Source organism: Colobus angolensis, unplaced genomic scaffold, assembly GCF_000951035.1.
Source record: "Colobus angolensis palliatus isolate OR3802 unplaced genomic scaffold, Cang.pa_1.0 Scaffold22, whole genome shotgun sequence".
In the NCBI taxonomy this organism is placed as follows: domain Eukaryota; kingdom Metazoa; phylum Chordata; class Mammalia; order Primates; family Cercopithecidae; genus Colobus; species Colobus angolensis.
In genome coordinates, this window is record NW_012115377.1 from 480,091 (window position 1) to 494,161 (window position 14,071).

The 14,071-nt window shown below is 59.7% G+C and overlaps 1 protein-coding gene across 1 annotated transcript in view; it reads right to left on the bottom strand.

Moving 5' to 3' along the window:
* Nucleotides 1–3,177: 3,177 nt before the first annotated feature.
* The window catches only part of PIP5K1C (phosphatidylinositol-4-phosphate 5-kinase, type I, gamma), a 45,298-nt gene continuing 34,404 nt past the window's right edge, over nucleotides 3,178–14,071 (bottom strand). Inside the window, exons 16-19 of the mRNA XM_011943441.1 lie at nucleotides 13,930–13,946; nucleotides 11,335–11,459; nucleotides 6,434–6,517; nucleotides 3,178–6,155 (exon numbers count right to left, since the gene is read on the bottom strand). Coding sequence (XP_011798831.1) covers nucleotides 6,153–6,155; nucleotides 6,434–6,517; nucleotides 11,335–11,459; nucleotides 13,930–13,946 — 229 coding nt within the window. The 3' untranslated portion in view covers nucleotides 3,178–6,152. The remainder of the gene's footprint in view (nucleotides 6,156–6,433; nucleotides 6,518–11,334; nucleotides 11,460–13,929; nucleotides 13,947–14,071) is intronic.

Sequence of the window (14,071 nt, forward strand, 5' to 3'; positions counted from 1 at the left end):
CCCGCTGACCGCGAGCGCGAGCGTGTGTCCCGACCCATCGGCTGGGCCAGGGGCCGCGACGCCGACACCAATAGCCGAAGCCTGCGCTGGGGGCCTTTCTCGCTCACGGCGCTCTCCAGACTGCCCCGTCCGGGCCTGAGCCGGGAGAGAGCAACCCATCACGCCGCCACAGCCTGCAAGGACTCCGACGCCCCAGACTCTCTACTACGTCTGCAAATGTGGACCGCGTGATTGACTCCACTGACATTGTAGGCTCCAGGGCGAGGGGTTCTCCTTTCAGGCAGTGTCGGAGGCAGCCCCAGGCGGGTCCCCGCGCCTCAGGGGGCCTGAGAAACTGTGGGCCGGGCAAGGGCAAACCAGGAACCTTATGCGGGGAGGGGCCTGCGGAGGCCGGACCAATAAGAAGCGGGTCTAGGCCCGAAGTGGCGCTTCATTGGCGTGACCGGGGGCGCAGCCAATGAGAGGCGTGTCTGGGGAGCGAGGTCCCCGAAAGGCGAGGGACCAGGAAGGGCTTAGGTACCCGGCAGCTCCAGAGGGCAGAGGGTGGGCGCGGGGACAAAAACTGAAAAGCCTTCCTATGAGAGTCATCGTTATGCTCCACCACCTGCCAATGAACCACCTGCCAATGAACACCTGTGTATTTTGGGAGTTAAGCTTAAAAAAAAAAAAAAAAAAACTTTGATAACTCCCTGTATTCCCCCATCAACTCATTTTAGAGATGGGGAAACTGAGGCTCGGGGGGGGAAACTGAGGCTCAGGGAGGGAAAGTCACCTTTAACACCTACCTTCTCAACCCAGGCTGCCCAGCTTTGTGGTGTGGGTGCTGGGGACCCGTGGGAGGGTTGTGAGCAGGATTTGGGAGACTTGCTGTTGAAACAAGTTTGGCACCGGGAGGACGGACTTCAGGGGCAAGGCTGGAGGCCAGAGACCTAGAAGACGCTGATGTGCCGTCTTGGGCTCCCCCAGCCTATGGTCGCTGCTACCACCACCCCCTGCAGTCCTAACTACTCAGGGCTAGGAAGGCCTGTTTCTGGAAGATGATAGTAATTTAAGCAAACTTATTTTAAAATGTTTATCTTGGTCGGGCGCGGTGGCTCACGCCTGTAATCCCAGCACTTTGGGAGGCCCAGACGGGCGGATCACCTGAGGTCAGGAATTCAAGACCAGCCTGGCCAATATGGTGAAACCCTATCTCTACTAAGTAATACAAAAATTAGCCAGGTGTGGTGGCAGGCACCTGTAATCCCAGCTACTTGGGAGGCTGAGGCAGGAGAATTGCTTGAACCCGGGAGGCAGAGGTTGCGGTGCGCCGAGATTGCGCCACCGCACTACGGCCTCGGTGGCAAAGCGAGACTCTATCTCAAAAAAAAAAAAAAAAATTAAAATGTTTATCTTAAGTCGGGCACAGTGGCTCATGCCTGTAATCCCAACACTTTGGGAGGGCAAGGCAGGTGGATCTTGAGGTCAGGAGTTCGAGACCAGCCTGGCCAACATGGTGAAACCCCATCTCTACTAAAAATACAAAAATTAGCCTGGCATGGTGGCAAGCGCCTGTAATCCCAGCTACTCGGGAGGCTGAGGCAGGAGAATCGCTTGAACCTGGGAGGCAGAGGTTGCAGTGAACTGAGATTGCACCACTGCACTCCAGCCTGGATGGCAGAGCAAGATTTCATCTCAAAATAAATAAATAAATAAAATGTTTATCTTGGAATACAAATTCCTAACATCCCCGCAAACGCTGGCTTTGTATGGTTTGCTTGGTGTTAAGGCAAGGATGGAACCTTACACAGGAAGCGGAAGACCATCTCCTGACACTCAAGATGATGACCTTGCCAGTCCTGAGATGTGGGTTGTCATGGTGTTGGGATGGTCCAAAACAAGGCGAAGGCCGGACCCTGTGCTTCCCAAAATTCAGATGCATCCTTGCAGCACATTAGAGATTGGCTGCATGGGCTGGGCGCGGTGGCTCAGTCCTGTAATCCCAGCACTTTGGGAGGCCAAAGTGGGTGGATCACCTGAGGTCAGGAGTTTGACACCAGCCTTGTCAACACGGTGAAACCCCATCTCTACTAAAAGTACAAAATTTAGCCGGGTGTAGTGCCAGGCACCTGTAGTCCCAGGTACCCGGGAGGCTGAGGCAGGAGAACTGCTTGAACCTAGGAGGCGGAGGTTGCAGTGAGCCGAGACCGTATCATTGCATTCCAACTTAGGTGACAGAGCGTGACTCCGTTTCAAACAAACAAACAAACAAATAAGCATAAAACGAGATCACCTCCATGTTCAGTTTATAAAACAGCTGTGCTGAAAACGGCATTGTTCCAAGGGCTCCCTTACTAAAGGCAGGAGCTTACCTTTTTTTTTTTTTTTTTTTTTTTTTGAGACAGAGTCTTGCTCTGTCGCCCAGGCTGGAGTGCAGGGGTGCGATCTCAGCTCACTGCAACCTCTGCCTCCCAGATTCAAGCAATTCTCTGGCCTTGGCCTCCCGAGTAGCTGGGACTACAGGTGTGCGCCACCACGCCTGGCCAGGATCTTACTTTCAATGTAGTTTCTCAATCTGGGAGACCAAGAGAAATCTTTTCCCTTCAAGGGGTCCAGACATGACTGAATTTGAACCGCCCTAGCAGAACAAACACAAACTTCAGAGGGCTGCACAGATGTTGGAAGCGCACATGTTTTCTGAGCTGAACTGGGACCTAAAGGAGGTTCACAGCTGGCAAGGTGTTTGGGTTCTATTACTGGTATTAGCATCAATCTCACAAAGGTTTCTTTCTTCTCTAAGATTCAAAGTCAGACCTCAGGCCGGGCGCGGTGGCTCATGCCTGTAATCTCAGCACTTTGGGAGGCTGAGGCGGGCGGGTCCTTTGAGGTCAGGAGTTTGAGACCAGCCTGGCCAACATGGTGAAACCCCGTCTCTACTAAAAATACAAAAAAAATTAGCCGGGCGTGGTGGTGCGTGCCTGTAATCCCAGCTACTCAGGAGGCTGAGGCAGGAGAATGGCTTGAACCCGGGAGGCAGAGGTTGCAGTGAGCCGAGATTGCACCACTGCACTCCAGCCTGGGTGACAGGAAACTCCATCTCAAAAAAAAAAACAAACAAACCACCACCAGAAAACAAAATCAGTCCTCAAATTCCCAACCAGACCCCGGAACCCACAGAAAGGCAGACAAACGGGTGGATGCTTATTACCCGATTTATTAGAGAGACCTCTAAAAAGACGGGGTGTGGCGGGGATGGGTGGGCGGGGAACCTGGGCTGCAAACCAGTGTTGTTTGGGGCCAGGAGTGGCTGTATGGTTTCAGAGGCGCCCACGGCTCTGGATCTGAGGGACACAGCACCCTCGTCTCGGCCACGAGGCGCGGCGCTTTGGATTGTCACGCACCAGACCACGGGGCGGAGGAATGCAGTGGCATCCCCGGGGGGAGTTAAGACACACGAGGTTTGCAGTTTCGCTTTGTTTCAGAATCAGTTCAGCCATAAAAATGGGACTGGGGTGGGGACAGGAGGAGCGATTAACCACCGGAGACGAGGAGGAGGTGGTGGGCACCTATCCTGGGGTGGGGGCTGAGGGGTTGTGGAGACAGTACCATGGTGAAGGACCCCATGGCAACGGGAGTATTGCACTGAGCCAGGTTTCGGGGGAACGGGGACATGTCGGGATGGCGTAGGGGGACAGAGCCTGGCAGGAGACACATGGAAGTTTCTGCCTTGTCAGTCTCAGAGAAAACGCCTTTTAGTCATTACAGTACAGGAATTTGGACACTGTCCACATTCTCAGTGGACGGCGGCCATCAGAGGTGACCCAGGAGGGGAAGTGGGCATTGGTCACCAAGGTATTTACAGACTTCTATCGTAGGGGACAGTGGGGTGGGTCCAGCGGCCTCCCTCGCGGGGGATCTGAGGGAGGCCGAGTTCGCTAAATATTATAAATAGGTCTTGCCGTCCTCCTGCCCCCGCCCCTCGGCACAGTCAGTGGGGCACTTCAGCCTCGGTTTACAGTTCTCTGAAAGGAACCAAAAAACACAACCAACAAAGTAGATCTCCAAAGGGGCCTCGGAGACAACACAAAAATGGAAATGTGGTATCCACAGAGGTTTGCAAATTTCTCCTGCAAGGGAGTGTTGGCCGGGCACTGGTGTCACGTGACTCGCTCAGCGGCGGGAGGCTGCCCTGGACGTGGTGCTGCCCGCTGGGACCACACCTGCTGCTCCAGGTCACCCCCACAGGCTCTCCACGTCTCTGGTGCCAGGGCTCTGGGCAGGGGGACTCGAGGGCTCCCTGGGAGGCTCACTGTGGCCTCTGGGGGTGTGGGCCTTTGAGATGACAATGCTCCTGTCCCTGTTGGTCATCCAGGTCCCAGACACCCCTTCTGATCTCTGCCCCTGCCTCCCCAGGAGGTGCCCGCCGGGTGTCCTTCGGAGGGACGAGGGGGCTGATTGGTGGATGCCCGGTGCCAGCAGATGAGCACCAGGCTGTGAACTAGGGCCAAGGCTGCCTCCCGGGGCTGGACAGACCCTTCAAGCAGGCAGGGAGGACCCCACATGGGCTTGTCCTGACAGGAGCCACACGGGTAGCCGGTTCCCAAGGAGGGTCGGCCCCTGTCCTCGGCGGAGAGGGGAAGGGCTGCTCTTGCGGAGTGTGTCCTCGCTGAGGGCCTCGGGGATGGGGCCGGCTTCTCCACAGCAGGGCCCTTCCAGGCGCAGCGCGTGGGCCGCGCGGGAGGCCGACAGGATGTGGAGAGGGGGTGACGTGGCGTTGTACAGAGCTTGCAACAGACAAAACACAGAGCCCTGCCTGGGAGGTTCTCTGGCCGTCTCAGACCCCACGTCAGGCTCTGCCAGGGCTGGAGAGGAATTCTTCCTGAAGGTGCAGCTTCCACACCAGCTCCTCCCATCCTGGGCACGTCTTGGGAGTGGGGAACCCCACGGCCATCACCAACAAGCCCCTCTCAGGGGTCCTGGGGAAGGGCAGGGTGGGCGACTGTGCCGAGCTCTTGACTCCAACCAGCACCCTCTGAGTGCAGCGGCCCCAGGAAGCTGCCCCAGGGCAGTCTGGGCTCAGTCCCACCACTGGGAGTGCTGCCCTCTTGGAGGGGGATGAGCCGGAAACCAAGTCCTTCCTCTCCTCGGAGACACCACATCACTTAAACAAGAAAGAGGCCACGACACCCACGCCAGTCCTGAAGGAGACTCCTGTGGAGCCGGGCCTGGCGCCCTCGGCCGTGCCTCCAGGTAGAGGGGTCGGGGAGCCTGACTTTCCTCCTGAGCTGGTCTCCTGTGGCCCAAGGCCCGGCCTCCCGCTCCGTCCGTCCGTGGAGGAAGCGTCTCCGTTGCCTGAGCCCTCCATGCCAGTTGCTGAGTGGCCCACACTGGAGAACGCCAAGCCCCAGCCCTGAGCTCCACCAGAACGGGAGTGGCCTGGGGGAGAGGAGGACGCCGGGCCCTCCAGCTGCGGTGGGTCTGGATCGGAGGCGCCAGAGGTTTTTGCTTGAGGGGCACCTGGAAGGCGGGTGTCAGGGCCCCACTGCGGTGGAAACACAGCTGCTGAGCGGCTGCAGTGCTTGGCAGGGTGAGGGCTGTCCCCGCAGTCGATGCTCAGGCCAGATGTCCTGCACTGAGGCCCCCAAACCCAAGCTGAGGGCCGGAGGGTCCGCTTCCCAGGTGGAGGGAGGCAGAGTGGCTTGGGACCCCAGCTGTCCCCTCTGCAGGCTGATGGGGCCCCAGGGGCTCAGGTCCCCAGAGGCCACCGGGAACAGCCTGGCTCCCTCCTCAGGACATATGCAGGCACAGCAGAGAACCAGAGGGCAGTGGGCGGCGGCTCTTCTTCATCTGGGTTGAGTTTTTGTCTTTTTTGGTCTTTTACTAAAACAGCACACACGTGCTTCCGTCTCTGTGCCGAGTAAGGACTCAAATGCGATTTGCCGCTCGGGAGGGTCGGTCTCACTGGGGCAGGCTGCCGACGGGGGTGCCGGGGCCCTGGGACGCTTGTCGGGGAGGGGTCCGGCCATCGGCATCCGTGCAGGGGGAGGACGAGGTCCAGTGGGGCGGCGAGGCGGGCATCTCCCGAGCTCTGGGCCTCAGCAGGGTGGGCAGCGCCTCCAGGGGCGGCCGGAGCGAAAGTGGAGCTCGGCTCTGGGTTGGGGACTGCATAGAAATTACTGCAAGAGCAAGAGGACAAATGACGGTGGGCGGCGGGCGGGGCGAGGCCCACCCCAGGCCACCCGCCAGGCCCCCTGCCAGGGACTGGCTTCCTTGGGCCAACACAGTTGGCCTTACCCCACGGCCACCTCAGAGCCAGCGAGCCCAGGGTAGAGCTCTGGGCCACCTGTGCCCTCCCGCCCCGGCCTCAGTCCCTGCCTGTCCCAGTGGCTGGGGACCACGCTCAGTAGGACCTTGGAGCCCAAGGGGCCGGCGGGCGCATCTGGGCCGCACTTACTGTGTCGCTCTCGCCGTCGGAGGCCGGGGGGGCCTGGGCGCTATAGTGGAGTGGGGAGTACACCCAGCTCCTCTCATCGGTGGGCTGGCGGGTGGGCGCGCGTGCAGGAGGGCGCAGAAGAGCAGGGTGCGAGGAGGCGCGAGAGAGGCAGAGGGAGGAAGAGACAGGAGAACATAAAAGAGGCGAATCCCCCATGGAGGACGAGGGGTGGCTCAGCCTGGCTGCCCTCTTTGACCCGGTGGACCCGCTCCCAACCTGGACGGGCCCAGGGCCTCAGCTCAGCGTGGCAGGGCGGGGCGGGCGGCAGAAAGCAGTTAGTTCAGTCAAGGCGGGGCCTGAGGCAGCAGGTGACAGAGCCGGCGGAAGCGGGTGGGGGTCACAACCTGGAGCACCGACTGTTCCTCCTCCTCCTCCACAGCCCAGCCCCACCACAGCCCCCAGTCCTGCCTGTGCCATGGGCACCAGCGCACAGGCTCCTGGGGGCTCTCTGTGAGGGTCCTGGGAGGTCAGGGTGCCGGATCTACTTCCCAACCCAGAAGCCTTTCAGGACCTGAACACATGGCTGCCCGTGGGCAGGACCAGCCCCCTCTGCCAGCACAGATGTGCTCAGGAGAGACTGAGGCTCGGACCGCCCACCCTGCAAGAGCCAGGAGACACCTTCCTGAGCAGTGGGGCAGAGCGAGGGCCAAGTTCAGGGCTAGGCACTGGCAGGGGCCGTGTGTTGGGACACGGACATCTCTTCCCAGCTATGCCTGCGTGAGGGGTCCCAGGTCTGGGTGGGATCTGGGGAGGGAGGAAGGGTGCGTTCCTCCAACACCTCCGCCCCGCCCACTGAGGAGCCCCGGACCCCTCAAGCTCCCGCTGCTTCTCCTGTCCCCAGGCTGCTTCCTCAGGGCTCCAGCCTGGCTTCCCTGTCTTCCTTGTTGCATCCTCCTCTCTCTTGGGCCTCTGTTACCACCCCAGCCTTCAACGCCCCTCCTGGCACAGATGACCTGTGAATTTCCACTGGGCCCGGCCTCAACCTGAAGTGCCAGGCCTGAATACACAGCTGCCTGGCCATGTCCACCTGGCAGCCCTCGGCCCCTAAACTTGTCACAGCCACAACCCAGTCCATCACCCCAAGACCCACTGCTTGTCCTTCCAGTCAGGACAGCACTGCCCACCCACTGCCCAGGCCAACCTATGCCTCCTTATCAGGCCTGCGCCCCTGCCTGTGCCGGCTCCCAGCTCCCAGCCTGGGCCAGCAGGGAGGGGCCTCCCTCGCGCTCCAGGTGAGCCCAGGCCTCACCTGCAGAGGCACTGCCTCTCCCTGCCTCGGGTCCTGCCTCCACGCCCCCTCTAAAGGGCTCACCCTGCCTGATCCTACAGTTCCCACCAGACCCCCGTTCCTGGCCCCTGGGCACCGAGAGCAGCGTGCTCCTGCCCTGCGAGGCCGCCATCGCGGAGGACTGACTCCTGCACCGAGGGGCCGGGACCCCAGCGCAGGCCTTGCCCATTCCTCTGGGAGGATAGCAAATGTAGCCTGGAATTCCTGACGTGGGAACGGCAGGTCAGGTCTGCCCCTGCAACGTCCCTCGAGAGCCCGGTGTGGGAAGCCTGCGTGTGTGCTTGCTACTGATTTGGTGGCTGCACTGATGGCTCCCGTGGGGACTTGAAAATGTGGGGCCCAAACAGGGTCCCCACCTGAGCCCTGAAAGAGCTGGCCTGCGGGGAGGAGGGTGGCAGCAGCCACTCAGAGCTGCTCTCTGGGAGGGGTGTCCTGGGCGGCACCACGCACACAGCACCTGGGCAGGGACCACAGTATCCTTCTGCTACAGCGCTAGAAATGGGGGTACAGGCCAGGTGCAGGGGCTCATGCCTGTCATCCCAGCACTTTGGGAGGCCAAGGCAGGTGGATCACTTGAGGTCAGGAGCTCCAGACCAGCCTGGTCAACATGGCGAAACCCCATCTCTACTAAAAATACAAAGATTAAGGCTGGGCGTGGTGGCTCACGCCTGAAATCCTAGAACTTTGGGAGGCCGAGGCAGGTGGATCACCTCAAGTCAGGAGTTCGGGACCAGCCTGACCAACATGGTGAAACCCCATCTCTACTAAAAATACAAAAAATTATCGGGGCGTGGTGGCAGGAGCCGGTAATCCCAGCTACTCGGGAGGCTGAGGTAGGAAAATTGCTTGAACCCGGGCAGCAGAGGTCGCAGTGAGCCGAGATTAAGCCACTGCATTCCAGCCTGGGCGACAGAGTGAGACTCTTGTCTTGAAAAAAACAAACAAACAGAAGACCCAAAATTAGCCGGGCGTGGTGGCGGGCGCCTGTGTTCTCAGCTACTCAGGAAGCTGAGGCAGGAGAACTGCTTGTACCCGGGAGGCGGAGCTTGCAGTGAGCTGAGATCCGGCCACTGCGCTCCAGCCCGGGCGGCAGAGCGAGACTCCGCCTCAGAAAAGAAAATAAAAAGACAAAGAAAAGGGCAGAAGGGCTTCCTTGTCCTGCAGGAGTTGGGGGGACAGAGAGGGGCCTCCTCAGCCGCCAGCTGCGCAGAGAGGGGAAGCGGGGGCAGTGGCAGCTGGAACCAGAACCGGGTGACCCCAGGAAGACCAGAACCGAGGGCACAGCCTCTTCAGCCCTCAGGCCTTGGGGTGCTTTGAACGGCCGCCCTGCCTCCCCTCTGGCCCCCACACTTCCGCTGTGCCTGCTGCCGAGACCACCCTCCCCACATCTGCCCTTTCAAACCAGGTGTTTTTCAAAGTCCAGGCACCCCCCTCTGTAGGCGGCCTCTGCGAACTGCTCCCTGCCTGTGGTGGGGTGACCGGCAGGGCCGCTGGGTCTCTCCAGTGCTCCCCCTCCCAGCAGGCCCCTCTGGGGAGCTCCCTGACCACCTCCGGGGCGTGGGTCTGCGATGGCTGGCTTCCTGCTGGCTCTGTGGGACGGAGCTGCCTGGAGCAGGGGATCACTCCACAGTGCCTGGCACACAGCAGTGTTCAGAGCGGTCTGCTGATGGGCGGGGAGTCAGGGCGGCCTCGGCGGGGGCTTTGTCTTGAGGAGACACTCCTGCTTTGGGTCTGCGCCCTGTTCTGGCTGTGCGGCGCTGGGCAGGTCTCTTAGCCTCTCTGGGCCCCTTGCTTATTGGTCATAATGACAACAGCAGGCCCTGAGGAGCTCACGGCTACGTGGGGCCCATGTGGCATTGCAGGGGGAACTCCTTGAGAGCTTGGGGATCTGGATTGACTAAACCGTGTGGTCTCCCAGGCTCCCAGGGGAGCTGAGGCCTCAGCACCTCCATCTGTGAGGTGGGTGTGGAGAGACCATCTCCTCCCCGTCTCCATGGCCCTGCAGTTCAGAGCCCGGCTCTGCAGCCGCTCTGCTGACCTGTGCGACCTCCCCTGTACAGTCAGGCCAGGGGAGCCAGGTCTGTACGAGCGAGAAGCATCCACCCAAGACACCCTGACATGGGAGGGCTGGGTCCAGGGGCAGAGAGGGGCTGGTTGGGGTCCGGCCGGGGTCCGAGGCTGACCCTGGGCCTCAGCTGTGCGCCTGGCGATGGTGCCGCCCTGCGGAGTGCCCGGTTCGACATGGGGCTGAATGACATTCCCAGTGGTGCGCGCAGCCCGGCAACCGGTCCGGGGCCAGCGTGGCCGACCTCAACCGCGGCCGTGATTGCCCCAAAGCCCTTCTGGGAAACAACGGATGTCAGACACTGAGCTTCCGGCCGGGGACCTGCAGCTCCCTGCTGCCCGAGGGGCACCGCCCCTTCTCCCCAGGGTGGCCGGCTGCGGTCACTTACAGTCCCTGAGGCGCTCAGCGTCATGGCCCGCAGTCGGCGATGGTGGGGAGAGTAAATCCAGTACCTCCCATCCGTGAACTGGACGGGGCGGGCCGGAGGAGGAAGGAAAACACAGGATAGCGGATGAGGCGGCTACCCCTGTGGTCGGGTGGGAGAGGTGGAGGGAGGCAGCGGGGAGCGGGTGGGGACAGCTGACTGCCAAGCAGAAGGTGGGGGGTGCCAGGGTGGGACCGAGGACCCTTCTCCCTTCTCCGCTGCCCACCCAGCAGGGCATCAGCACACAGACACACAGCAGGACGTGGCCCCCAGGGCCCCCGTACCATCCAGAGACCGGGACACGCACGAACCAGTCCTGGGGAAAGGGGTGACGACGTGGGGTGGCTGGGGGCACAGGCACGCGGCCCGTCCCTCCCTTCTCCAGGGCCAGGTGGGGGCATGGGAACCCCAGAGGCGCCACTGGAGACAGAGCAGGGGAGTTAGTTATGAAGCAGCCAGTAGGTGCCCGCAAAACAGGTCCTGAGACCTGGTACCTGTGCCCAGCCCACCTTCCCAGGAGGGTAAGAACAAACTATCTGGCAAGTGCGCTGCAGCCTCCAGCCCTCCCTGTGACCTGAGTGGGACCACTGGGGAGTGGAGACGCTACCTGGATACCCCAGGCCTCGCTGGTTGCCCGGCAGCTGCCTCATCCAGACCCTGGCAAGGGGGAGCAGGGATCCCAGGTCCGGGCAGACCCAGCCCTGCCCGGTAGCAGTCATGAGTCCCCAGCCCACAACGTGGGAGCGTGAGGCCCTCCTGCCACTGCCCGGTCCCCTGGTCCCCCTCAAGGATGAGCCCACCTGGCCACGCCCACGGCGACAGGGAGAAGGTCCAGAAAGGCCTGGTCTGGAGGAGCTTCTCCCCTCGTGGGGTTAGACCAGGAAGAGAAGGTGGGTGTGAACGTGGCTGGTGGGTGCGCGCAGGCGTGTCGTGAGAGTGCTGGCCGGTGAGAGAGCATGTGGGTGGGTCGACAGGGCACACTCACGTGCCCGTGTAGGGCTGTGTGTACACGGTGTGCACACAGTGCAGCGTGTGTGAGAGAGTCTGGTTGACGAGCCGGTGGCAGGAAGAGCCTGGGCACTTACAAAGTAGATGTCAGTGGCGGGCGCGTCCTCCTCGTCCGAGGCCTGGCTGGCGGGTTCTGCTTCAACAGCGGCAGCGGCACCGGCCATGGAAGCCTCCACCCTGGGGACAGGGATAGACAGAGGGTCTTGACCCTCAGCCCCCACACAGAGGCTCCCTGCGCCCCTACTCAGGATCCAGGCAGGGGCTTCACACGGTCATCACTGAGACGAAAACCCAGGCAGCCGACCACAGGCCACGCGCTCCTGCGCCTGCCATTTAACACAAATCAGAACAAACCTCCCCAAGAAGCCCCCAAATGCTGACCCTAGGAGTGACCTGCCAGCTCACTGACAGCGTGGCCCTGCTCCTCCCAGCTCAGACACACACACCTGTGGGCAGGTGCTGGCCTCACCCTCACCAGCTGTGCCACCCTGGAAGGGCCAGTTCCTCCTCTGAACTTCAGTTTCCTCAGCTGTAAAGTGGGGAGAGATGGCACCCAGCCACTGGGATCAGAGCTTCTTTCTTCTTTATTAATGTGTTTGAGACAGGCTCTCGCTCCATCAGCCAGGCTGGCATGCAGTGGTGTAATCACGGCTCACTGCAGCCTCCACCTCCCGGCTCAAGCGATCCTCCAACCTTGGCCTCCCAAGTAGTTGAGACTATAGGTGTGTACTGCTACGCCCAACTAATTTTTTTTTTTATTCTGTAGAGATGGGGTCTCACTATGTTGCCCAGGCAGGTCTCCAACTTGTGGGGTCAAGCAACCCTCCTGCCTCAGTCTCCTTTAGGAGGGATCACAGATGGGAGCCCCCGAGCCCAGCCTCTCTGTCCTTTTCACTGAGCACTTACTACATGCCAGGGCCAGCTCCTGTGATTAACCCACTGAGTCTATCATGGGGGATGGAGAGGGTGCAGCTACTGCCCCTGTGTTGCATTTGCGGAAACGGAGGCACACAGAGGAGGTGAGGAACGGCCTTGGCCTTGGCTACGGCCACACGGCGCATAGTGTTCATCCCATGAATGAGGCTAAACGCGCCCTCCTGCCACATCGGAGGTTCAGTTCCTTTTAGCAAAGCCTGAAATTTCATGGTGCGAGGTTTGGCAATGGCAAGGAGCTGACAGTGGCATGGGCACCGGGTGGAAGATAAACCCTCAGGGCTTTATTTTTCGGTCTGTGCTGCTGTGAGTGCTAAAAAAGCTCTCTTGGAACAAAAATAAAAAAAAGATCTCAAGCAAAAATCATTAGAAAGGCAAGAAGAATTTGGTAACAATGCAAGCATGGGATTACACACACCAGACAGATAACAAAAAAGTAAAGACAGGCCGGGCGTGGAGCCTTTAATCCCAGTACTTTGGGAGGCCGAGGCAGGCAGATCATGAGGTCAGGAGATCGAGACCATCCTGGCTAACACAGTGAAACCCCGTTTCTACTAAAAATACAAAAAATTAGCCAGGCCTGGTGGGAGGCTGAGGCAGGAGAATCGCTTGAACCCAGGAGGCGGAGGTTGCAGTGAGCCGAGATGGTGCCACTGCACTCCAGCCTGGGCGACAGACCAAGACTCCACCTCAAAAAAAAAAAAAAAAAAAAAAAGAAAAAGTAAAGACACACAGGGGCCAGCACGGGGCTCACACCTGTCATCCCAGCATTGTGGCAGGTCGAGGCAGGAGGATCACCTGAAGTCAGGAATTCGAGACCAGCCTGGTCAATATGGTGAAACCCCATCTCTACTAAAAATACAAAAAAATTAGCTGGGTGTGGTGGTGGGCGCCTGTAATCCCAGCTACTCAGGAGGCTGAGGCAGGAGATTCGTTTGAGCCCAGGAGGTCGAGGTTGCAGTGAGTCGAAATCACGCCGCTGCACTCCAGCCTGGGAAACAGAGCAAGACTCTGTCTCAAAGAAAATAACAGCAGGTGACACCATATCCCCAAAAGGGCCACAACCATTGTGTCCTACGTTTTATAAAACATAGATAGTTCTTTTAAACCTCTTTTTTCAAATCAAAACTCAATAAAATTAATCCCAGCATTCTGGGAGGCCAGGCAGATCACTTCAGATCAGGAGTTTTTTTTTTTTTTTTTGAGGCAGAGTCTTGCTCTGTCGCCCAGGCTGGAGTGCAGTGGCACGATCTTGGCCACGCCGACTAATTTTTGCTATTTTTCAGTAGAGATGGGGTTTCACCATGTTAGCCAGGATGGTCTCGATCTCCTGACTTCGTGATCCGCCTGCCTCGGCCTCTCAAAGTGCTGGGATTACAGGCGTGAGTCACCGCGCCCGGCTGAGGTCAGGAGTTTGAGACCAGCCTGCCCAGCTGGCTGATGGGAGAAACCCTGTCTCTACTGAAACACAAAAAATTTAGCCAGGTGTGGTGGCGGGCGCCTGTAGTCCCAGCTACTCGGGAGGCTGAGGCAGGAGAATCACTTGAACCCAGGAGGTGGAGGCTGTAGTGAGCCAAGATAAAGCCACTGCCCTCCAGGCTGGGCAACACAGCAATATTCTGTCTCACAAAAAAATAAAAATAGGCCGGGCGCGGTGGCTCAAGCCTGTAATCCCAGCACTTTGGGAGGCCGAAACGGGTGGATCACGAGGTCAGGAGATGGAGACCATCCTGGCTAACACGGTGAAACCCCGTCTCTACTAAAAATACAAAAAACAAGCCGGGCGAGGTGGTGGGCGCCTGTAGTTCCAGCTACTCGGGAGGCTGAGGCAGGAGAATGGCGTAAACCCGGGAGGCAGAGCTTGCAGTGAGCCGAGATCGT